Source organism: Thalassophryne amazonica, chromosome 10 (genome assembly GCF_902500255.1).
Source record: "Thalassophryne amazonica chromosome 10, fThaAma1.1, whole genome shotgun sequence".
NCBI classification, from domain to species: domain Eukaryota; kingdom Metazoa; phylum Chordata; class Actinopteri; order Batrachoidiformes; family Batrachoididae; genus Thalassophryne; species Thalassophryne amazonica.
Genome location: NC_047112.1, coordinates 26967909 through 26994134, shown reverse-complemented (window position 1 = coordinate 26994134; position 26226 = coordinate 26967909). Strand labels below are relative to the sequence as shown.

Genomic DNA, 26226 nt, shown 5'->3' with positions numbered 1-26226 from the left:
AGGAAGGGGGTGTGGCCAGCAACAACCCCTTCCTTTTAAAAGAAGCAGGCACACAAACAGGATGCTTCTTACACAAGTGCAAACTGACATTTTAGCTACAACTTGTAATATTTGTGATGAGCTATAATGTGCTATAATCATGTATACAGCCCCTTTAAATCTCACAATTACCTGCTTGTTTGCTCTCCCTTCCTGCCTCAGTATAACAGTTTGAGTTTTACATGTTTTTTTAATACTCTCAAAGGGTTTTTCTTGTTGTTGTTGACCCGACTGGTTAAAGGGATGCAATGGCACTCTTAAGGAGAGAGCTGAGGTATGACAGTTCTAGATGCTTCTCTGTGAGACACATAACCCGACAGTGTTTAGTCTCCCAGCACCATGTTTGTACAGCATATCTAAAGTCAGAGGGCTTAACCTCCATCTGTGACCATCATTACATAGGATTAACAGATGGCAGTTTTTGTGTGAACCCGTAAAATCTTATTCCAAGAGTTGATTTTAGATTTTAAAAGGTCTTATCAGTGCTAATTATCCTCTGGATTTGCCCATTCCAGAACCACTGTATTTGGACGTTGAGTATCTGTTTGACAGACCTCACTCAACTGTTTTCTTCTTGCATGTCTACATAAATGTGAATACATAAAAAAAAAAAAATATCTGAAAATACTTTCACAAAACCTCTGTGATTCTTCACTCATACAATAAGTGGCATTTTCAAAGGGAAAGGGCATCTGGACTGAGGTCATTAATTATATAAAAATAAAATAAAAGAGCTCATAATCAGTGTCTGAGGTTGTGCTGGTACCTACATGTTATAAAAATCAGCATAAGTGCTATTTCGTTTGTGCTGCGTGCAAAGGATTGTAGGTGCATGGCGGCACACATGATTCATACAGTTTTAACAAGTCTGAGTTTGATCATGGTCCCTTTAAACAGTTTTTTTCTCGTATGATCCAAAACTGTACATTATGGGCGCTACCAAAAATATTGAATGGAACAACATAGTGTTATGAGATTGACAACTGAATCGGGCATCTTTTCTGCAAATCTCCACAAAGTGGGTTTGGATTTTAAATATGTACATTCTACATCCAGCCTAGGCCTATGCTGAACGGATAAGGGGGAAAAGGGGGTACATTCAACCATAGCTTACAGAAACTGCAGAACACTTAAGAAATTCAACATGGTTTAAAGTCACCTCATAAAAATATTTGAGACTGAAAATTATATATGCTACAATTTAACAATATCTTCTAATTCCCGAAAACGTAGGTAACATGCACCGAGTACCCAGCAGGAGTTCCTGTAGTGTTGGGTTGTAGCAGAATGGACAGGCTTGCAGGGAGGTGAAACCTACTCCACAAGAGTGGGAGTTAGGAGGTGGGAGGAGTGTGTCCTAAAGTGTAGCGTGCAGGATTGTCATTGAGCTGTTGGTTTTGCCTCAGCTGGTTGCTACATTTATCGTTCTCTCCCTGCACCTCAATGTCCCACTTTGAATCTCACTCTCATTCTATTTTGTTAAACACTGTTAGCCATACGTGGAGTCTGGGAAGGCGATCTCATTGCCAAAAACCTCCCGATACAAAGGAGGGAAGGTATACGCCGTCTCGGGATGAACCAGACGGAAAAACTCCAGTTTGTCGATGTGAAGGTTACAAATCGACTTTATTACAGGTAGTTTGGACACCATCTGGAAGGGAAGACAATAAGCAAATAAATTAAGTGGTTAAAGGAGCTTAATAAAAGCACTGAGGTACAGCAGGTTTTGTACTGTACTTTTGCCAGTTTTTCTTCTGGTGCCCCGCATTTTTGTAGGCAGCGCTGCAGAGCCACATAGACCTTCTCCTGCAACCTCTGTATCTTCTGGACATCTGTCAGCCAGGGGCGGTCTGAGAGAGGAAGTGGCAAAACAATGACGTGTTGATTTATTGTCATATGACCAAAGCTTATAAGGTCTAACAGCAAAAATAAATGAAGCTTTTTTAAGTCTTAACTGTAAAAATAATAATAATAATAAAATAAAATAATAATAAAACTTTCAAACATTCCTTAATGTGTGTATATAGCCCTGTCCAAAATAAAGAAATAACTAGAAGGGAGACAGAAAGCGAAACGTAGCCCATCCCAGAGGTCACTGGGTGAGAAGGCAGAGGACACCGGTCTGTCGCAGGGCCACAGACAGACAGACAAACAGATCCACATTCCCAGTCAATTTAAATTTTCTAATCCACCTAACCTGCATGTCTTTGGAAGTGGGAGGAAGCCGGAGCACCCAGGGGAAACCCAGTTGAACATGGGGAGAACACAGAAAGGACCACACAGAAACTCCACACAGAAAGGACCAGGAAGGAATCAATCCCACAACCTTCTTGCTGTGAGGCAGCAGTGCTAACCACTAATACACCCCATCGGACACCAATTCATTCCAATTATTTCTCTGTGATAGCATAATGTATGGTTATGTGTGCATTCAGCATTAGCCACTTCATGTTTTATTACAAGAACATAACTGTTGCATAAATTTATTCATATTTTCCCTTTGCCTTTGAAGTAAATGTAATATAACCATGTTGTTTCTGTGAAGTTTTATATTTCACCATATGAACCAGTGACTTATTTGTGCAAATTTTGGATCTGTTTTGCAGATGAAATATAATCATTGTAAGCAGTTATGACTAGGTTTGACCTGTCAAGGTCAAGTGATCAATAGAAAGGAGATGTATATAACTGGCATCCATAGACTCATCTTCAACCAGTTCTTCAAAAGAACCATGCTAAATATCGCTTGTCTGAGCATAGGAACAAAATGATCTTGGTCTGTGACCTTGACTTTTTAATGGTCACCCCCCCTCTTAACATCAAATCACTTTATCCCTGGCTGAACCTCAACGCAAATGACCAAAAACAAAATCTACACATGTGCACGTGGGTGTAATTTAGAAACAAATAAGATTTATTTTATCACCTTTAAAAATACAATTTCGATACGATACAATACACTTTAATGTCCCCTCAGGGAAATTTGTCTTGGACTCATGTTAAGTGCCTTTACAACAGGAAAACAAACAGATACAAGTAAAAACACAACCACATCCATAACAAATTAACATGACAGGAAGTCAGGAGAAACACCATAAGTATTGCACAATTCCAGTTTTAGACATTATTGTTTAGCAATTTGATGGACATGGGGACGAATGAATTTTTGAGTCTATTCAGTCTGCTCCGAGGGACTCTATACCTTCTCCCAGAGGGAAGGAGAGTGTACTCTGTGTGAAGGACATGAGCTGAATCCATCAGTATCCTCTGAGCTGCTTTCAAGACAGACTCTTCATAGAGTGAGCTGAGGGACTGATATTGTTTCTTTCCAATTATCTTCATTGCATTGTCAATTTGTTAAGTTTTAAGTTGTACAGAGAGAGAGTTGTACAGAATTTCCTTCAGATGTATTAATCAAGTTATTACAATTATTTTTTAAATTGAGTGATCACCAGCTGTCTCTGTTGTTGTGTACCAGGCAGTACACCTAAAAACAAAACAAAAATAAAAAATAATAACTTAAAAAAAAAAAAACACCTCTTTTTTCATTTCAAGTAGTTTGGGCTCATCTGGAAGGGTGGTAACTTAATAATTGATTATTTTCTTTAATTACTTTTAAAAAATTCTCATTTTGTTTTTGTCATAGCAATATTCATACTTTTCAAAAATAGTTTTTCTTTTTGACACATTGATGAAGAAAAAAAATATCCTAATACGACTTAAATTTTAAAACTATACAGTGCCTAAAACATTTGCTCATTACTATTAAATCTAGGCATTCTGGTTTCCTTCATAGTCCATAGATAGACAGGTTAGAGGAACCCCCTTTATCTTTGTGACAGATATGTCAAGTTTGCAGCCTGCTTTGTTGCAGTTTTCTGGAAAACATTCACAGGTAAAACAGGTTCTGGTTGATTTTTTTTCTTCCCCCAGATGAGGACAAAAAAGTGATTATGCAGACAACTACAACACACATGAACAGGCAAGAAATCTGCAAATGGGGCTTACTGGTTTCAACGTGTACCTGGTAATTCCTAAAATAATTAGTAATTCCTCATGGTTATAAGAATAGTGGAAGGATGAAGAAAAATAATCTTAGAGTCAGAGTGCAAGTTTATCTGGCAGAATGGCAGAAACATGAGTAACTGACACCAAAGTCAAAAAGTACCACTATTGTTTTCGTCAAGAGTTTCAGAATGGTTTTCAAAATGCAGTGCATAGGTCAGTATGCGCATCAGTTCTGGTGTTAAGGTACAGTGTTTGTATGCAATAGTCTTGAAAGAATATGTGAACTACGGAATCCCAGACATGCAGACGGTTGCCAAACCCGCACAATGGTTGTGATGTTAAAAACAAGTCCATGGGTAAAGGCAACTTGACATTTGCATGAATTGTGGCTTTGCACTGGTGTGCAATTCGTCATACCAACGTGTGTAATTAGATGGTACACACATTGACATCTGCACAAATTTGATCCCCGCACTGGCCCAGAATCTTGCATGCCAATGAGTAAATTGATCATAAACTGTGCGTGCAGTGACACGCAGTGTTTGAGAATAGGCTGCACAATGTTCACGGCGAGTTCACGCAAGTGCCACAAAATTTTAAACATTTCAAAATCTTCTTTGCGCACTTGTACGCAGTCTCGCACAGTTCATGGACAGTTTACGACGTGTTTACTCACTGGCACGCTAAATTACGTGCCAGTGTGGAGATCAAATTTGTGCAAGTGTCAAGGCACCTTAAGAGATGAATGTCTGGAATATGATCCTACCTGGTGTGAGCAGCACAGCAGCAGTGAAGAGAGCCATCTCCTCCTCAGTCAGCTGCACGCGGCTCATGCTTTTAGCAAAGTCAAACACAGCATTCACAAGGTCATCACAGCCTGAGGCAGGGAAAAAAACAAAAACAAACAAACAGCATGTCATCATTAAGAGAAATAACAGAAAACATGGAAAATGATCACAACTTGTCTTAAAGTGTAAGAAAGTCACTTGTCACGTAATTTCATGACAGAAAGGGAAGGAAGCAGAGAGATGAGAGCGTGAATGTGTTGACTCACCAAGAGCTTTGAAAAGCTGAGGACTGGCAAACTTTCCATCAAAGAGCAATGTATTATTTATGGGGTTAAAGGCCCGACACATACGGATCAGAAGAACATCCATGCAGCCTGGAGACAGCAGACACACCATAAATAAATCATATAGCAGCAAATAGTTATATACACGTATATTTTTTTATTTCAAAGATGTGCACTCATATATACTGCAGAAGGATCATATTATGCAGTGTTTGAGCAAACAAGCATTTCGTGATGTGACAGTGATTATGTCTTGGACTTTTTGAAGAAATACAAACAGTACAATACTCTATGGTAAACCTGTGTGGAGGTAATGATTCTCAAAAACTGAGTGACTGTACAAGAAGGAGACGACTGAGGAAAGCGATCAAGGCACCCAGACAACCCTAAAGAAGTTATCGGTTTCTGTGGCTACGACTGGAGAAATTGTGCACAGTACAAGTTTTGACCCCAGAGGTGCTGACTATTATTTTTGCATCTGAATTGCATTTTGAAACAGCAAACGCACTGATATGTGTGTGAATAACATAGAGGTGTGTTGCATATTTAATGTGAAACAGTGTGATAATGTGCTTTTAAAACATTCATGCTGTGCTGAATGCTGAGCTGCATGTGCCTCCCCACTCAGACACCACACACGTGACTAGGTGGGAGGGGAGAACGTGCACGGATTTAGAGAATCAGGTTTCAGGATTTTCCAGCCAGGTAATTAGAACCAGCTAACATTTAATGAGAAACTGGTACTGATGTAAAAATTGAAGTGAAATGGTGCAATCTGACATATTGGGATCGTTTTATTGGGACTGTGCATGATCAATTTATATAATAAATTTTTTCAAATAACACACTTGTGACCAGCAGAACACCCAACTTACCATTTGGTTACAGCCACTTGATGGAGATCAATTCCATATTGCACATTTAATACTGTATTATCTCAGAGCTTGTTTTGGTGAAATGTTTCTGTGAAGGCTCTCAGTTGTCCAGGTGGTTTCCATAGTAGAGAAACTTGAATCTTCGACTGGACTGGGTTGCTTGACGTGAGGACGTTTCGCTTCAAATCGCAGAAGCTGCCTCAGCTAAAATTCTTGCTCTGGAAGTCTGACTTCTGTCTTGACTCTTGTAGAGAAGAATAAACAGAAGCCACAAAGGCTGGAGTTTTAATCCTAACCAGAGGCAGACTGCTATAGGCTAGTGACTAAACAATAGCTCTAATTAGCACCTATTGTGCTCTAGTTAGCACCCTCCTAATGACAGGGCAGCTGTCCCTCCTAATGCTGGGGCGGACGCTTCTCCTGACGGCTCCCCTGACGACGTGAATGACTCATTACCATGAACAAAAGACTGAAACTGCTTTGACCTGAGTACACCATTGTAAACAGGGGACAAAGCGTGTCTCAGATCCCCTCCCCGGTTAAGGCTGGGTTTCAACTGTTTCACATACAATGCCTCCTTCACTCCTCTCTCAAACCATTTCCTTTCTCTGGCTAAGATTTTTACTTCCTTGTCCTCAAACGTGTGGTTAGTGTCTTTAAGTGGAGATGAACTGCAGACTGAGGTCCACTGGCACCCTATACCAGCACCGCAGAGAGGGCGCAGGTGGACCTCAAGAGATGGGGTACTCGGGTCAAAGCAGTTTCAGTCTTTTGTTCATGGTAATGAGTCATTCACGTCGTCAGGGGAGCTGTCAGGGGAGCCATCAGGAGAGGCGTCCGTCCCATCATTAGGAGGGACATCTGCCCTGTCATTAGGAGGGTGCTAACTACAGCACAATAGGTGCTAATTAGAGCTATTGTTTAGTCACTAGCCTTTAGCAGTCTGCCTCACGGTAGGAGGAGTCTGGTTAGGTTTAAAACTCCAGCTTTTGTGGCTTCTGTTTATTCTTCTCTACACAAGTCAAGACAGAAGTCAGACTACCAGAGCAAGAATTTTAGCTGAGGAAGCTTCTGCGATTTGAAGTGAAACATCCTCGCGTCCAGCAACCCAGTCCAGTCGAAGATTCAAGCTTCTCTACTTTTGGTGAAATGTTTGGAATTCTTTTCTACTGTTGTACATGCACTCAGTCTAACTATTCTATGAGTTACTTTAATTAATAATAAACAATGTATTATAACAGAATGTTAATAATGCAGTGGCAAAGTGGCTTAGTGGTTAGCACTGTTGCTTCACAACAAGAAGTCATGGGATCGCTTCCCACCTGGTCCTTTCTGTCTGGATTTTCATTGTTCTCCCCTTGTTTACATCATCATTCTGCAGCAGCTACGACTTGTTCTCACCTCTTAAAGCGCGGTGAAAACAGCACACCTGCACTGAGCTTTACAAAGACATTTTTATGCTTTTTTTTTTCCTCGTTTATTTAGAATTCTGAGCTGAGCCACTCTGTATCTGCTTGTAAAAAACAGCTGATCCTCCGCAACGCGTCAACAACTAACACTATTTTCCACTCAAATGCACCTAAACTCTCTTTCTGAGAAGCACATGATGACCTGTAAATCTGGTCATGTTTTCTGCATAAATAAATGTTATCCATTCTTTGTGCTCAAACGCCAAAGCAGGGGCGAATCCAGATGGAATGGGGGCGTGGGGCAGGGATGTGCCCCCACAACACCCCTAGATTGAAGGTCCAGTTTTGAAGCCTTTCTTTTTTTAACTACAACTATTAATACTACTTATAATAATAATAAAATTTCAACAAGTAAAATGTTAGAGAGAATTTAAATGTTAGAAAAATGTTAGAAAGAATTTAATAGTTACATTTATAAACAATGTAAGTTAGAAATGGCAAGTTTTACTGTTACAGTGCTGTCAACAGTTAAATATGAGATCAAGAAAGAGGTCTTTATTTTACTTTTTATAAAACAAGTATTTATTTTCATTGAAGTCAAGAAAGGGTGACTATAAAGTGAGTTTTAGCAAAACAAGTATCATTGTCATGTTGAGGTGGCAGAGGGTTGTTGTCGGCAGCTGGGGAAAGTAACTAGTACCGTATTTTCCGCACCATAAGGCGCACCTAAAAGCCTTAAATTTTCACAAAAATTGGCCGTGCGCCCTATAATCCGGTGCGCCTTATGTGCGCACTGAATTCCAAAATCTGTAAAAATGACCGACGTTGTCTTTGACCGTCGGAATATCAGACCATTTCCCGCTGACACAGGGACGTAATACGTAAAGTACGTATGCTGGCAGAGTAGAGTATGTACCCTGGCAGCGATAAACCAATCGGAGAACATTACGTAATACGTAAAGTACGTACACTGGTAGCGTAGAGTACGTACGCTGCCAGCGATAAACCAATCAGAGAAGAGTCCGTGAGGCCGTGGTATGTACACTTACCTCCGGCACTCCTCCGGTAGTTACCGTATACTACAGGTATCCTGCAAAACAACATTTGTTTGTCTAAGTACCCCGGAAAATGGCGCCAGCGAAGAGACATGCTTACGAGGCACAATTCAAACTGCAGGCTATCAGTTACGCGGTTGTTCATGGCAATAGAGCAGCTGCGAGAGGAAACAAGAAAATGAACTGCGCCAAGTTAAAAAGACCAAACGGAGTTTCCGCGGAAACAAAGCGAGGTGGCCACAGCTAGAAGACCAACTCGAGCAATGGGTCAGTGAACAAAGAACAGCCGGGAGAAGCATCTCCACAGTCATCATTCGGCTTAAGGCAAAAACGATAGCGGTGATTAGCGGGAACCTGGCGTGTTTGATGGCGAAATTGCCCAGCTGTTCAATTCAGACACAGAAGATGAGGACTTCGAAGGATTTGTGACAGAACCATAATAAAAAACAATGCGAGTACCATACTGTTAAATACCGGTAGTTCAAAGTTGTTAAAAAGTTCAAATAAACTCACCGTTTTGCTTCTGTGACCTTTTTTTTTTTTTTTGTAGACTATATGTTTTAGCGTGCACCTTCTGTAAGGGTTAAGTACCCGCTAATTGAGGCTGTGCCTTATAATCCGGTGCGCTTTTTGTAAGGGTTAAGTACCCACTAATTGAGGGCGCGCCTTATAATCCGGTGCGCCCTTATGGTGCAGAAAATACGGTAATCTAATGTAGTTACTTTTACAACTGAGTAATCAGTAAAGTAACTAAGTTACTTTTTCAAGGAGTAATCAGTAATTGGATTACTTTTTCAAAGTAACTGTGGCAACACTGGTGGAGACAATACTTCGACATAGAGTCTGGAGAAATCACTTGTTCAAAACAAAATTTTGATATCACAGTTGTGAATCTCAGTAAGTATGAACCAACAATCATGTACGTGCGCTTGTACCAAAACCAAAGAATACTGATGATTGGCAAGCTAATACACAATGTTACAAACACATCATAGATACATAAAGGAAAAAACACCAACAACTCAAACACGCCAGTGGTTCAGGATGTCCCGTACTTGTCTCAGTGCAATACTAATACAATAACATGCTTTTGGAGGGCGGTATGCATTTTCAGATGCCCGACGTCCATGCCCAGTCCTCGGGCAAATATCTGTCATTTTGGGCGACTGGAAATGGACGTCGGGCCTCTGAAAATGCATACCGCACGACAACTGCATGTTATTTGCATTATTATCACTTACTGAGATACACAACACGTGGAATCACATTAACAATATTTAATGTAATTTCAAAATGCACGACACCCAGCAAACGCGTACATAAAAAGTTAGCTCACTTTAACTTTTGTCGTGTTGGCTGGTACCGCGCTGCTCTCCAAATTCACCAGTGCGCCCTCATCAAGCTGGCTGCTTTGGCTGCTGTTCATTGTCGTACTATCCATGAGAAAATCATCTGTAATATTCATATTGGGACCAACACACACTTCTCGCCTTTTCATCTTTTCCTCTGTGGACAGTTCTTGGGCTGCGCGTTATGACATCATCAGTTTATGCACAGCAGGTGGGTATTGGGATACCTTATAGACAGGTAGCGTAAAAGTAAATCTATGCTACCAGCCCAGCAACACCTCAGTAAGTGATAATGTATTTTATAATGTTTATTTAAAATGTTAACAGATGTTCAAGTTGTAGTAAATGGATATCAGTTTATATGTTTTTCATGTTGAGTGAAAAGAGGCCAGAGTGCTGAAACAGTTGATGTATTTATGTTATGAGACTGCTCGGGTTGTGCTGTGGAGCTGATAAATAAAATAAAGGTTTGTACTGTCATGAAAACTTCTTGTGATTAAAATAGATATAAAAAATATTGGTTATAAAAAAGTATTATTCAGGAACCTAGTATTGAAGTCAAAGTATCAGCACTGCCACTGGTATTAAAATTTTTTGAATGATACCAAGCCCCATGCATAAATATAATAGTGGGACTTTAGAGATATCTAGAGTGAAAATCCATATATATATATATATATATATATATATATATATATATATATATATATATATATATATATATATATATATATATATATATATATATATATATATATATATATATATATATATATATATATATATATATATATATATATTTAAGTGGAAAAGGTATATTAATGCTGACTTTGAATAATATGATGCCCTTTTAAACTGCTTGTTACCAACAGCTTCTTACTGATGTGTAAGTACTGTAAAGAACCACATGACGTAGATACTGTCACACACTGACCTGCTTTGAGGAGGATAATCTGATCGTTCTGACAGAGGTCCATGAAGCCAGAGATGCGTTTGGCAAACTCCACCACATACTGGATTGCACTGGTGATGTGAATGGCACATTTCTGCCACATCACCTCAGCTGACTGAAGGAGACAAATAAGAGATACAGAGAAAGCCATTTATGAGAATTTTCAACACTTCATGCTGACTTTGTACAAGTTATACAACTCCTGACAAGTTATGAAATCACAACACTTAAAAGGTTATTCACCCAGATTGCCAAAAATAAATAAATAATTAAAACAAGAGCAATCTGAGATTTCTGATGTCCGCCATTCTGGATCACATCCAAAATTCAGTGGAGTCTTCCATGCTCTAATATCTATCTGTGGGACAAATTTGGTGAGAAACCTTGAAGTAGTTTTGATGTAATCCTTCAAAGCCTATACAAAGTGAAATCTTGAATCCAGATAACCTCCAAAATTCAGTGGAGCCCCAATATCTATCTGTGGTGCAAATTTCGTAAAAATCCGTACAGTTTTGATGTAATCCAAAGAAAAAAAAAATGCCTATCATTTTATTGCATCCTTGGCAGACATTATATATATAAAAAAAAAAGATGTGGGATGAAATTTTTGTTCACTCACTGAAAATTGTGGCCATATGGAACAATACCTAAAATAATCAAGTATTTTTCTGTAATCTATGGCATTTTCTTTTCCAGATCAAGCGGGAAAGGGGGGGGCGAATGGACCCCCATCTCAAAAATGAGTGGAAAAATTTACTTGTTTATCAACCGATATGTTCCACTGCAACGACACCAGACAAAAGTTGAAGAATGTCTTCTCCCTGCATGGACAATGGTAGATTTATGATTCATCAGTGAATATCAAAAACATTAATTTCTGTGTCTGCAGATATTTTTTTTCCCTCCACGGTATAATCCTTTTGATTATATTTAAACTGACAGCACTCTTGTTGGGGCCATGTTTCCTTTCAATTAACAAATATGACAGCTCATTAAGGGCTGTAAGCAGTTTTTTTTTTTTTTTTTACTGAAGACTGGTCTGCATTTCAAGACTCACGTATGTTGGCAGTTGCTTTAGAAATTCAAGCTACAAGGTGAATCCATAATTTTTTTTCAACTCATTAAGTGAGTCCATTATTTTTTCCACTCTATTTAATAAGGAAAATAATGATTAAATTAGTTAAATTTATTTTGAGTTGTGTTTCATGGATCCAGAAAATTATTGTGTTAAATGTTAGTTGTTAATTTGTTTTAAAATAAATAAATAAATAAATAAAAAGGCTGGGCAAAATTTCTCTATGTGTACAGCGTTCGGAATTTTTGCCAAGGTTGTATTTAATTGTTCTCTGTTGACTTTATGAGGACAGTCTGTTTGTGTGATTTCATATCTTGCCAGAGATAGCAAAAACAAAAATGTAACCTTGACTGTTGAGACAGAAAATGTGCATTAAAAATGTTAACATTCAAAAGTGACTCTGTTGATGACTTGTTCTGCAAGTGGTCAACCAGAAATAATTGACTGAGCAACAACTGATTTGAAAATATTGACCTTTAAAATGGTTCAAACTGGATGTTAAGACTGCAGAATCTGATTTATAAACCTATCATTTGCTTTCAGTGCAGTATTATACTGTGGTACTGTGTCATGTACCTTGGTCTGATACGATCGCGTCTCTTCTGGACTATACAGTGTCCATGCCAGTCTCTTCAGCTCCTCCGCGCTGTACTGGCTCGTCTCGATGTGGGATTTGACCACACTCTGGGTTATACGCTCTGATCAGCAGAAAACATTTATCCATTAATCTTCAGCTATGCCACATTTATTGAAAAACTTTAATTTGTATCGCCATACTTGGCACATTATGAAATTACTATAAAGACTGATTTAGTGTGCAAACCGTAAGCATCATCAGATGAATGCTTACCTAACTCAAGCACGGAGTAGGCCTCAGGTAGTGGGTTGAGAATGGCATGTGAGAAGAGTCCAGAGTCATGCAACAGCTGGTACTCATGCTTGATGGTATGGTTTCCATCGCCAAAGTCTAGGCTGGTCTGCTCTGGTGAGCTCTGAGAGGATGAGCTGCTGCCCGCACTGCCTCCCTTGATGTCCAGACTGCAGTAGTCTCCACCTGCATCCTCTGGGGTCAACGGCAGGTCAAAAAGCAGGCCGTCGGGTAGCGTGGTGATGTCATCCAGATCACTGAGTGCAGTACTCGAGCCTCTGCTGTAGGTGCGGGCATGGAGACCCGTGTCACTTTTCTCCTCATGGGTACCACCCCCAGAACACTCCTGGGACTGCTGATGCTTCTGCACTTCTGCATACAGGCTGTCACGTTGTTTCTTGGACATACGACCAAATTTCACCGCTGTAAAGGGAATATATGTGTAAAGTAAACATTTATACATGAAAGGAGTTGGGCTCGGAGTCTAACATGAACTACCAGCTTACTGTAATAAGAAAAACTGGGGGTGGGTGGACACAGTAACTCACCATCACGGCTCATGCCAAGAGCAAGGCACTTCTGTAGCCGGCAGTGTTGACAGCGGTTACGGTTGGTCCGATCAATTAGGCAGTTCCTCTGTCGTGAGCACGAGTACATAGCATTGTTCTGCTGGCTGCGTCGAAAGAAACCCTAAACAAAAACCTTTAAATCAGACTGATATTTAACTTGCAATAAGCCTATAAATAATACATTAAAAGGTGTTGCAGATCAGTTTTGTTTGGCTGATGAATGACACCTCACCTTGCAGCCTTCACAGGTGATGACACCATAGTGGATCCCTGATGATTTGTCCCCACAGATTTTACAAGGAATGACCTCTATTTGAGCTGGAAGACAAAAGATAGCTGTGTAAATGAAAGGTATCAGAGGGCTGATGGATACCCTGCACGGTGCATATACACAAGATATAGATGGACAAGTAAATATACATATGGTGTTTTTGACTGTGTATTATGTCGTCATATGACTTCTGTGTTGCTCCATTATGAAGTCATTCATACCAATCAATAACAAACAATATTTTGATGATCAATATATGTGGATATTCTTGGTTGCTGAGATATACTACCCCCCCCCCCCCCAAAAAAAGTGTTTTTGGACCATGTTTTCATTGACATTTAACCAAATTACTCCAATTGTAAATATCCATTCTAGGCTTATCGATTATGAGATTATGAGATTAAATGTATTTTCCTTGACCTGGACCCTTGACCAAACTATTCCAAAATCAAACGATCCATCAAGGCTTCTCAGCTGTTGAGGTGTACAAAAAACACACACACCCACAACATTGACCATCACCAAACTATTCCAAAACCAAATCACCTCTTTGATTTTCATCCACAGGCACACAGATGCCAGTGAAAGTAATAGCCTGCTCACAGCTTCCCCAACACTCAGGGGAATTAAATATAACACCCATATATTGTGTATATACAGTTTCACCTACTTCTGACAGCAAATGTCAAATGGAAGAAAAGCTCAATTCTGTCATTCTTTAGGTACGTAAAATTTAGTTAGGCCTAAATGTGCTGAAAAGTAGCCCAACCGATTTTTTGGGGGGCTGATACGATACAGATATTAGGGAATAAAAAAAACCCGATACTGATACATACATAAAAAAGGCAATTATTCCTAACATTTCAGTATCAAACCCAAAACGGCAAAGAAATGCAATTGACGCTTGATGTTTTACAATTTAAACATTAACTTTACAGATATAGTAAGTAACAAACAACCGATCAACATTGCTGTCATACTGCTTTCACTCTGACTGGCAGTGAGCAGCAGCCTTTGGTAGTCTTGACACCACACATCCTTAACTGCAACTCAAACAAACCACAGCATACAAAAGACATCCATCTTGTTTTAGTTAAATAAATAAATAAAAAATGCCAAACAGGCAGCAAGTGAGCATTGCATTAAGCACAGCAGATAATGTGATACATTTGTGGAAAGCACTGAGCACTGTGAAAAAACAGGAGACATGTTGAGAACACAATGCATCCTGTAAATGATAGATGAAATGGTGTATACGTTAATCACCTTGAATACACGGGACACGTCAGCTTTCTTACACAAGAACAGCCGGTTCTTTTCATTACGTTGTTTATCCAAGTAGCTGGGCCTCCTCAAGCCCAGAATAGCAGGTCAATTGCTTTAGCTCAGGCCTGGACTTATAAAGTTTCACCATCTCTCTTGTTCCCTCTCCTTCAGGATAAATAAAATGCTCCTCAGCTGACAAAGGTAGTGAACCCTCCAAGGCCTCCAGTGGTAACCCGCCATCACAGCTGTTGGCTATGTATGGGAATTAATATGGCTAAAGCACTCCTTCTGCTGAATCACCTCTAAATTATTTACACATTATTCACTTTGCGTGTTTTTAGGAATCCGCTAGCTTAGCGTAGCTACTAGCTCTTAGCCAATTTAGCATGGCGGCTTCTCCTGTCTCTCCCGCACTTTTCTGCTCTGGGTGTGAAATGTTTAGTTATTCCTCGGCCTCCTTTAGCCGTAATGGTACTTGTAATAAGTGTAGCTTATTCGTAGCTTTGGAGGCCAGGCTGGGCGAATTGGAGACTCGGCTCCGCACCGTGGAAAATTCTACAGCTAGCCAGGCCCCTGTAGTCGGTGCGGACCAAGGTAGCTTAGCCGCCGTTAGTTACCCCCTGGCAGATCCCGAGCAGCCGGGAAAGCAGGCCGACTGGGTGACTGTGAGGAGGAAGCGTAGCCCTAAACAGAAGCCCCGTGTACACCGCCAACCCGTTCACAATTCTAACCGTTTTCCCCCACTCGACGACACACCCGCCGAGGATCAAACTCTGGTTATTGGCGACTCTGTTTTGAGAAATGTGAAGTTAGAGACACCAGCAACCATAGTCAATTGTCTTCCGGGGGCCAGAGCAGGCGACATTGAAGGAAATTTGAAACTGCTGGCTAAGGCTAAGCGTAAATTTGGTAAGATTGTAATTCACGTCGGCAGTAATGACACCCGGTTACGCCAATCGGAGGTCACTAAAATTAACATTAAATCGGTGTGTAACTTTGCAAAAACAATGTCGGACTCTGTAGTTTTCTCTGGGCCCCTCCCCAATCAGACCGGGAGTGACATGTTTAGCCGCATGTTCTCCCTGAATTGCTGGCTGTCTGAGTGGTGTCCAAAAATGAGGTGGGCTTCATAGATAATTGGCAAAGCTTCTGGGGAAAACCTGGTCTTGTTAGGAGAGATGGCATCCATCCCACTTTGGATGGAGCAGCTCTCATTTCTAGAAATCTGGCCAATTTTCTTAAATCCTCCAAACCGTGACTATCCAGGGTTGGGACCAGGAAGCAGAGTTGTAGTCTTACACACCTCTCTGCAGCTTCTCTCCCCCTGCCATCCCCTCATTACCCCATCCCCGTAGAGACGGTGTCTGCTCCCAGACTACCAATAACCAGTAAAAATCTATTTAAGCATAAAAATTCAAAAAGAAAAAATAATATAGCACCTTCAACTGCACCACAGACTAAAACAGTTAAATGTGGTCTATTAAACATTAGGTCTCTCTCTTCTAAGTCCCTGTTAGAAAATGATATAATAATTGATCAACATATTGATTTATTCTGCCTTACAGAAACCTGGTTACAGCAGGATGAATATGTTAGTTTAAATGAGTCAACACCCCCGAGTCACACTGTCAGAATGCTCGTAGCACGGGCCGGGGCGGAGGATTAGCAGCAATCTTCCATTCCAGCTTATTAATTAATCAAAAACCCAGACAGAGCTTTAATTCATTTGAAAGCTTGACTCTTAGTCTTGTCCATCCAAATTGGAAGTCCCAAAAACCAGTTTTATTTGTTATTATCTATCGTCCACCTGGTCGTTACTGTGAGTTTCTCTGTGAATTTTCAGACCTTTTGTCTGACTTAGTGCTTAGCTCAGATAAGATAATTATAGTGGGCGATTTCAACATCCATACAGATGCTGAGAATGACAGCCTCAACACTGCATTTAATCTATTATTAGACTCTATTGGCTTTGCTCAAAAAGTAAATGAGTCCACCCACCACTTTAATCATATCTTAGATCTTGTTCTGACTTATGGTATGGAAATAGAAGACTTAACAGTATTCCCTGAAAACTCCCTTCTGTCTGATCATTTCTTAATAACATTTACATTTACTTTGATGGACTACCCAGCAGTGGGGAATAAGTTTCATTACACTAGAAGTCTTTCAGAAAGCGCCGTAACTAGGTTTAAGGATATGATTCCTTCTTTATGTTCTCTAATGCCATATACCAACACAGTGCAGAGTAGCTACCTAAACTCTGTAAGTGAGATAGAGTATCTCGTCAATAGTTTTACATCCTCATTGAAGACAACTTTGGATGCTGTAGCTCCTCTAAAAAAGAGAGCTTTAAATCAGAAGTGCCTGACTCCGTGGTATAACTCACAAACTCGTAGCTTAAAGCAGATAACCCGTAAGTTGGAGAGGAAATGGCGTCTCACTAATTTAGAAGATCTTCACTTAGCCTGGAAAAAGAGTCTGTTGCTCTATAAAAAAGCCCTCCGTAAAGCTAGGACATCGTTCTACTCATCACTAATTGAAGAAAATAAGAACAACCCCAGGTTTCTTTTCAGCACTGTAGCCAGGCTGACAAAGAGTCAGAGCTCTATTGAGCTGAGTATTCCATTAACTTTAACTAGTAATGACTTCATGACTTTCTTTGCTAACAAAATTTTAACTATTAGAGAAAAAATTACTCATAACCATCCCAAAGACGTATCGTTATCTTTGGCTGCTTTCAGTGATGCTGGTATTTGGTTAGACTCTTTCTCTCCGATTGTTCTGAGTTATTTTCATTAGTTACTTCATCCAAACCATCAACATGTTTATTAGACCCCATTCCTACCAGGCTGCTCAAGGAAGCCCTACCATTATTTAATGCTTCGATCTTAAATATGATCAATCTATCTTTGTTAGTGGGCTATGTACCACAGGCTTTTAAGGTGGCAGTAATTAAACCATTACTTAAAAAGCCATCACTTGACCCAGCTATCTTAGCTAATTATAGGCCAATCTCCAACCTTCCTTTTCTCTCAAAAATTCTTGAAAGGGTAGTTGTAAAACAGCTAACTGATCATCTGCAGAGGAATGGTCTATTTGAAGAGTTTCAGTCAGGTTTTAGAATTCATCATAGTACAGAAACAGCATTACTGAAGGTTACAAATGATCTTCTTATGGCCTCGGACAGTGGACTCATCTCTGTGCTTGTTCTGTTAGACCTCAGTGCTGCTTCTGATACTGTTGACCATAAAATTTTATTACAGAGATTAGAGCATGCCATAGGTATTAAAGGCACTGCGCTGCGGTGGTTTGAATCATATTTGTCTAATAGATTACAATTTGTTCATGTAAATGGGGAATCTTCTTCACAGACTAAAGTTAATTATGGAGTTCCACAAGGTTCTGTGCTAGGACCAATTTTATTCACTTTATACATGCTTCCCTTAGGCAGTATTATTAGATGGTATTGCTTAAATTTTCATTGTTACGCAGATGATACCCAGCTTTATCTATCCATGAAGCCAGAGGACACACACCAATTAGCTAAACTGCAGGATTGTCTTACAGACATAAAGACATGGATGACCTCTAATTTCCTGCTTTTAAACTCAGATAAAACTGAAGTTATTGTACTTGGCCCCACAAATCTTAGAAACATGGTGTCTAACCAGATCCTTACTCTGGATGGCATTACCCTGACCTCTAGTAATACTGTGAGAAATCTTGGAGTCATTTTTGATCAGGATATGTCATTCAAAGCGCATATTAAACAAATATGTGGGACTGCTTTTTTGCATTTACGCAATATCTCTAAAATCAGAAAGGTCTTGTCTCAGAGTGATGCTGAAAAACTAATTCATGCATTTATTTCCTCTAGGCTGGACTATTGTAATTCATTATTATCAGGTTGTCCTAAAAGTTCCCTGAAAAGCCTTCAGTTAATTCAAAATGCTGCAGCTAGAGTACTAACGGGGACTAGAAGGAGACAGCATATCTCACCCATATTGGCCTCTCTTCATTGGCTTCCTGTTAATTCTAGAATAGAATTTAAAATTCTTCTTCTTACTTATAAGGTTTTGAATAATCAGGTCCCATCTTAACTTAGGGACCTCGTAGTACCATATCACCCCAATAGAGCGCTTCGCTCTCAGACTGCAGGCTTACTTGTAGTTCCTAGGGTTTGTAAGAGTAGAATGGGAGGCAGAGCCTTCAGCTTTCAGGCTCCTCTCCTGTGGAACCAGCTCCCAATTCAGATCAGGGAGACAGACACCCTCTCTACTTTTAAGATTAGGCTTAAAACTTTCCTTTTTGCTAAAGCTTATAGTTAGGGCTGGATCAGGTGACCCTGAACCATCCCTTAGTTATGCTGCTATAGACTTAGACTGCTGGGGGGTTCCCATGATGCACTGTTTCTTTCTCTTTTTGTTCTGTATGCACCACTCTGCATTTAATCATTAGTGATCGATCTCTGCTCCCCTCCACAGCATGTCTTTTTCCTGGTTCTCTCCCTCAGCCCCAACCAGTCCCAGCAGAAGACTGCCCCTCCCTGAGCCTGGTTCTGCTGGAGGTTTCTTCCTGTTAAAAGGGAGTTTTTCCTTCCCACTGTAGCCAAGTGCTTGCTCACAGGGGGTCATTTTGACCGTTGGGGTTTTACATAATTATTGTATGGCCTTGCCTTACAATATAAAGCGCCTTGGGGCAACTGTTTGTTGTGATTTGGCCCTATATAAAAAATTTGATTGATTGATTGATTGTGTTTCAATGATCAATCAATCAATCAATTAATTTTTTTTATATAGCAAGTATATTAAATGATGTGCCAACAATTCTTAAACCACTTTTGTTGGGTCAGATTGGGTATTAAGAGCCTTTTATACTGCAGCAACCGCATTAACTGGCCTTCTCAGCGCTTCAGAAAATTGCTTTTTTCGAAAGGATCCTTTATAAAACTACTCACAAGCGAGAACCGAACAACCACGAGTCACACAGTGTGGGTAGAAGTGCGTCATGCACTTCGAGGCGTAGCAAACGCGGTTAGCGAGCGGCTTCAACTTGAAACTTCTGGTGTGTAAAAAGGAGACATAGAAAGCGAGAGGGCCCATTTCCCTTCCACAAAGATGTTATTAGCCTCTACTGATGGTGACATATTTGACAGATGTTGACTGTCCGACGGAATGCAGCTAAGTCATATAAATAAATAAACTGCCATGGGGGGTGCAGGGGGGGATCCGTTTCTCTGTTGATCCCTTCATCAGTCCCCTTTGGAGCCTCCCTCCGCCTCCCTCCTTCCCTTCAGCCTGTTATATAACTGCAGTCTGGCCACATTCCACCAACACACTCATTCAGACGTGGTTACCGTGGCAACAGCGCAGCCCAGCCTCCCTTCACTGTCCTCCGCTACCACTGGCTGCTGAGGAACAGCCTTGATCTCTGACTGGCTGGTTCAGCTGTCAGTCAGCCACACAGAGCCCTGAGCAGGAGCTGCTCCACTGACACAGTTTCCCGTTGAGCAAAGGAGGAGGTGTTGGGAAGTGAGGAACAACAATCTGGTTTCTTGAGGGTTTTAAGATGGAAATAAATGAGTCAACATTAGAAAGTGAAGGTGGTGGATGAAAATGGGGACGAGGCTCAGCATAGAGTCGACGACCACTTTGGATCCCTGCTGGAAATGATACAACTTGCGTTAACATACTTCCAATCACTTCCTGTACAATAAAGGCTGCAGCATGGGAACACAGGTAGCCAATAGTAGCTGTCAACATGTTGCAACATGTGGAGTGAAACATGAGCCGTGTTTCAGCTCAAGCATAAATCTATTTTTAACTAATACTGTCAGTGAACCATACAGCCCTTCTGCAGTCCAAGTCCACTGCCAAACAAATGTTTAAAAACAAGAACAATGTACAGTTTTCACTGTAAATACAAGTTTGTAGTGCAGTTACTCCATATTTTGTCATTACCCATAATGCAACATATTGCTAGGCAACAGGGCACATACACAAAATCATTGACAGAGCTCCGATTCGGCGCTGCGCTCTTTACTCTGAGTTAGTTGTGTTCTTTATGAGTAATCGAGCAAAATTACACTGTTGTGTTAAAAGTTACTGCCAGTTCCCCTAAGCTTTGACGATCTTAAAATCTGAAATATTAGCATTGAAAATATGACTCTGAGCAGAGAGAAACATGCTATCCACAATTTTGCGTGCATGCAGCGATGAGTTATCCAAGTTATTTATGGACTAAAATCGCAAACTGATTTCAGCTGAATATAAGGATTTATCATTTCATTAAATGCTTTTCTCTCACACACACACACACACACACACACACACACACACACACACACACACACACACACACACACACACACACACACACACACACTTTGAAGCGTTATTAAGTGCTCTTACACTTATGTGGTGATGATTTTGGTCCGTCTTTCCTTCCACAGAGCTGTAAACCATTTCTAGGAAGACTGACCTGTTATCACCTTATCAGACAGACCTCAAGGTCCTATTTACCTTCCACTTTACCTTTGCCTGACATACTAACAACCTGTATATATAAACTGTCCTCCTGGGAGGAATCGTATATGTGCCTATAGCGTGCAACACCCTGTTAAACATTGTGCTCAGTCAGGTTTGACAATATTTTCTTAAGTACACAGTACTACTCTTAAGACAGGGCCTCCATTTCAACAAAGCTACTGTATGTGAGCGGCAGTGACATTTTGTTGTTCCCTCCCCATTAGAGGCTGAACTCGATAGTACAACTTGCATTACACTAACCACAAACTGCTGAAATATGCACCACAGGTTAAACTCAGTCGGGAGATGGAATAACAACAGCATGAGAAGTAACTATAAACACAAAAATTTGACTTAAACAAATTTTATTTAAATACAGCATCGGTCAGCCAGGGACAGGTGGCCTAGTGGTTGGCACTGTTGTCTCACGGTGACAGTGTCCGAGGTTTACTTCCGACATGGTCCTTTGTGTGGAGTTTGCATGTTCTTCCTGTGTTTCCATGGGTTCCTTCCAGGCACTCAGACTTCCTTACACTTCCAAAACACATCTGTTCCTGGAGGGCACCTGCCCTGCATGTTTTCATGTCACCCTGCTCTATTCACACCTGATTATTGGTGTTTCACAGTTCCTCAGTGGCTGAGCACACCTGTCAGTGTTAATGAGCCGTGGGCGGAGCAGGGAGAGCAGGAAAATATGCCAGGCAGGCATCCTCCAGGAAGAGATTTGGGCAGCCCTGCTGTAAATCAACTGTAGGCGTGAATGTTTGTTTATATGTGTCAGGCCATAATGGAATGATGACCTGCTGACTGCCAGTGTCACAGACCGAACAGTCCCCCTTAAATCGGTCCACTCTGCTTTCACTCTGCATGCTTCATTAGCCGCGGTTCACTGATTATCACCTCGTTTCTGCTTAAAACTGCATTCCAGTCATCATCTATCTCAGTGACAGATATCTGAAGCTTTTGTGCAACAATCATTTCCACATAAATTCAGTATTATTTCATCATAAAAGACGGAGGGAGCGATCAGAGCTCCGCAGCTACACGAGCTGCTAGCTGATGCGCTCACTGCATGTCGGTCATTTCAAAGCGTCACAGAGTTTCGCTGTGTTTCTGCTTAAAATGGCCTTGTTTCTGCTTAAAACTGACTTTGGAATGATTTAAGAGGTTTTACCTTGTCATCTGATGGTTAATAATCCCATTAATCCATTTAATCGTTTTGTGGGAAGAGGGTCCATCTCAGACGTGCTGCTGTGGTCCAAAATGATGCATTGCACAGTGAAGGCTGCGGACTGCTCGGTCTGCAACACTGGGATAGGCTCCAGCCCTCCCATGACCCTTAATTGGTATAAGTGGGTTTAGAAAATAGATAGATGGACCTGTCAGCCAAAAATAGGGGGAAATAACCTTAGTCAAAACTGTAGTTGATATACTACTTATCTCAAGCCAGCAATGTCTTGCTTTAAGTAAGTCCCTTCAGCTGCTCCCTTTTTTTCCCCCCCACTCGGGGTCACCACAGCAAATCCAAAGTGGATCTGCATGTTTGATTTAGCACAAGTTTTACGCCGGATGCCCTTCCTGACACAACTCCACATAACATGGAGAAATGTGGCAGGGGCGGAGTTTGAACCGGGAACCTTCCACACTGAAACCAAGTGCACTAATCACTTGGCTGCCACCCGTGCCAGCAATGTCTTGCTTTAAAGAATAATAATAATAATAATAATAATAATAATAATAATAAAAAAAATCATGTTCCCAATGAACAAGGTGACAAAAATATACAGAACTGGAGGCCACTATGAGAAGGAATACCTCTGCCGAGGCTGATTATTGTAGATACACAAATGTTAATTCATTTTAAAGTACATCCCTATCTTCTATCTTTCTTGCCAACTTGACTCCCCCCCAGGTGGCAATACAGTGGGCTACAGCATAACAACAGTACCATTATTTCAGTAGGAAAACACAGAAGATGCATCACAATCTTGTGGACATTCAAAGAATGTCTTAAAGCCATTTTATATAATTTTCAGTTGAAACATTTTTCTCTTTTTTGTTGTTACAATTTCTTAATTACTGTTCACTTTTACAATGCAAATTACCTAGAACCTCACCTGTAATATCAGCCGATACAAACCTTTCCTGACCATATCTCTATTGGCATTATTCTTGCTGATAAAACTTTTACTGAACAAACAATGGAAAAATATGCTTTGGCTGTTGGAAATGGTGTCATTACATAGTTTGTCTAGCAGAAGGTGGTCTGATGGCAGTTTACAATGCTGTCAAGCATTTCTGGTACCCCTATTACCCCTTGGTCACATTAGCTTCAAGAGAAAGAGCTGACATTCATTTTCAGTCAGACTGGACAGATTATAGCGACAAGAGACAGGTAATCATTACGCCGTCAGTTAGGTGGGTCCAAAATAGATGCGAGGTCTATTTTATGCAAATACTGAGTGATGCAACACAGCGACTGCCAATTGGAGTGAAGGCAGTGTGATGGCAACATGACATGTAAGCTCTGTTTGGTTGTTGGTTATATTTAGATTTTTTTTTTTATTTTTTTTTTAGATTTATTTATAATAAAGTTCACATTTAAAACTGTAAAAAATAAAAAAATAAAAACAGAATCAAGTAGGGATGCATGATTTGCATGGGGTTTCACAAATTTTTCACTTCCGATCCAATCCCGAAACCTGAATTTCGATATCTGCCGATAGATAATTTTCCGATCAGATACCACAGCTCTGTTTGCTTTAATATTATTACTATTATTATTATTAGCATTATTGTTGATTTTATATAAGGGGACCTGAAACTTGAGCTACAATTTGCCAGGAGGTGAATCGAAGATGAAAGCCTAGATTTAATATTTTGGTGAAAGAATTAAGTACTTTTATTTTTTTAGAGACTTTTATAGCCTTATTTTTATAGACTTAAAAGAGAAAAGACAGCACTCTCTCCCTCTGCCTGTCTCCCTCTCTTTCTCTCTCGCTCACTTTCTCTCTCCCTCCATCTCTCTTTTTCTTCCTCTCACTGTTTTCGTGCTACACAAACTTCGAACTTTTGTGAAACACAAAGCCTTTCAACTATAAAATAAATGTATCATCATCGACGCTCACACGCAGGATTTTAATGGAGACTTTTTCCCTTTCAGCAGACAGCTCTTGGTGTCTACTGAAAGGGAATCTCTGTTCGCTGTCCTCCTCAGTTGCACACTGAGCTGGCGTTTTACAGCCTCGGGGCAGTGAAGTGGCTAACTTTTTAGCACACATTTTCAGCAACAATTCAGTTAATTTTTCAGAAAATCCATGCTCGACGAACAGACAATTTGAACCTGAGAGCCAGGCGCGATGATTTACCCAAACTAACCCAAATGACTCCAACGATGGACGTAAACAGTCCCAGACTGACCCAAACATAACTAAATGTTTTTGGAAATGCGCTCTGTTCTCAAAACGGTACATTAATAGACAGCGCTCTTTCTCCCTCCCTCCGTCTCGCTGCCTCTTCAGAATGCTGAAACAATAAACAAGGAATGTGAAAGTATGTTTCTGAGCACTGGCAATCGGTTGGGGGGACATACAATGGACTCTGAACTTTGATATCTGATGTTACAAGCCCTGACGAGGCAGCGGTGCATCCCGCTGTACGTCTGCAAAGGTGAGTGCCGTTTGATTTTAATGTACTGTTTTGAGAATGGAGCGCATTTAAGAAAATAAATAAAGTACTTCATTTAGGCTGAGTCTCAATTCTACCCCTTGGCCCTTACCCTTACCCCTTCCCCTCCATTTTGCGCGGGCACGAGAGACAGAGGGGTGTCTCAATTCTCTTTTAGTAGCGAGGCGGAGGGGAAGGCGAAGGGCTACAAACCCCTCCGTTTGGAGTGAATCTGGATGCACACTCCATTTGGAGGGGTAGGAGGAGCTTACTGCTCTCTCCGAAAAAACAAACATGGCGCCGAAAGAGCCACATAAATGAAGCGGCTTTCATTACAAATTACGATGTTTAGAAAGTTATAACTTGCCAAAAAACTTTACAGGCAGTTGTCTGACAGCAACATGTATGCTGCTGGATGCATGTCGCGTATATTGTCATTCTGAAGAATATCGTAACATTGCTCGTGCGCTGAGGCGTTATAATGCAGATACACACAAACGCTACGATAAAACACTTTTATATCTCACAACGGAGAAAATCATGATAAAGGATCAGCACGTTAATTTGTATGTTCATAAATCTTTGCATAATGTCAACCCCTGCTATTGGATTTCAAGGTTTGTAACATGTGTGTATTTAGTAAACAAAGAGGGAGCCCTGATAAGCTCAACCCCTAATAAGCTTTCAGGCAGAAAATGAGAAGTTTCATCAATGGGAATAAGTTGGAAAATATATACAGATGCACATGTATATGTGTAACACATAACCTGACGTCCTAATAGACTGCTATTATTTGTCAAGGAAATTTCTAAAGGAAATAAGGCTGGATGCAAATAATGGGAGAATTTGAAAAAGAAATATAAGGTTAACAGAACTAGATGCAGCCCATAACACATATACATACAGGTGCTGGTCATATAATTAGAATATCATGAAAAAGTTGATTTATTTCAGTCATTCCATTCAAAAAGTGAAACTTGTATAATGTATACATTCATTGCACACAGACTGATATATTTCATGTTTATTTATTTTAAATAAATAAACAGTTTTCCTGTTTTATCATTAGTATTTTATAATTGTGTGTCTTTATTATTTTACTTCTTTTACTTATTTATGTTTTAAATTTTTTATTGTGTTTTTATCTTATTTCATTTTATTCTGCTTTTAAATGATGTTTGTGAAGCGCCTTGAGGTGATTAGTCGCTATATAAATTAATAAATT

The 26226-nt window shown here is 40.2% G+C and overlaps 1 protein-coding gene across 2 annotated transcripts in view; it reads right to left on the bottom strand.

Moving 5' to 3' along the window:
* Nucleotides 1–689: 689 nt before the first annotated feature.
* Nucleotides 690–26226, bottom strand: part of rorca (RAR-related orphan receptor C a) — a 44366-nt gene continuing 18829 nt past the window's right edge. For both annotated transcript variants that reach the window (XM_034179614.1, XM_034179615.1), the window contains 9 exons: nt 13504–13589; nt 13251–13392; nt 12685–13125; nt 12411–12532; nt 10742–10874; nt 5102–5209; nt 4814–4924; nt 1777–1889; nt 690–1690 (listed from right to left, as the gene is read on the bottom strand). In XM_034179614.1, the coding sequence (XP_034035505.1) occupies nt 1529–1690; nt 1777–1889; nt 4814–4924; nt 5102–5209; nt 10742–10874; nt 12411–12532; nt 12685–13125; nt 13251–13392; nt 13504–13589 (1418 nt within the window). In that variant the 3' untranslated portion in view covers nt 690–1528. The remainder of the gene's footprint in view (nt 1691–1776; nt 1890–4813; nt 4925–5101; nt 5210–10741; nt 10875–12410; nt 12533–12684; nt 13126–13250; nt 13393–13503; nt 13590–26226) is intronic.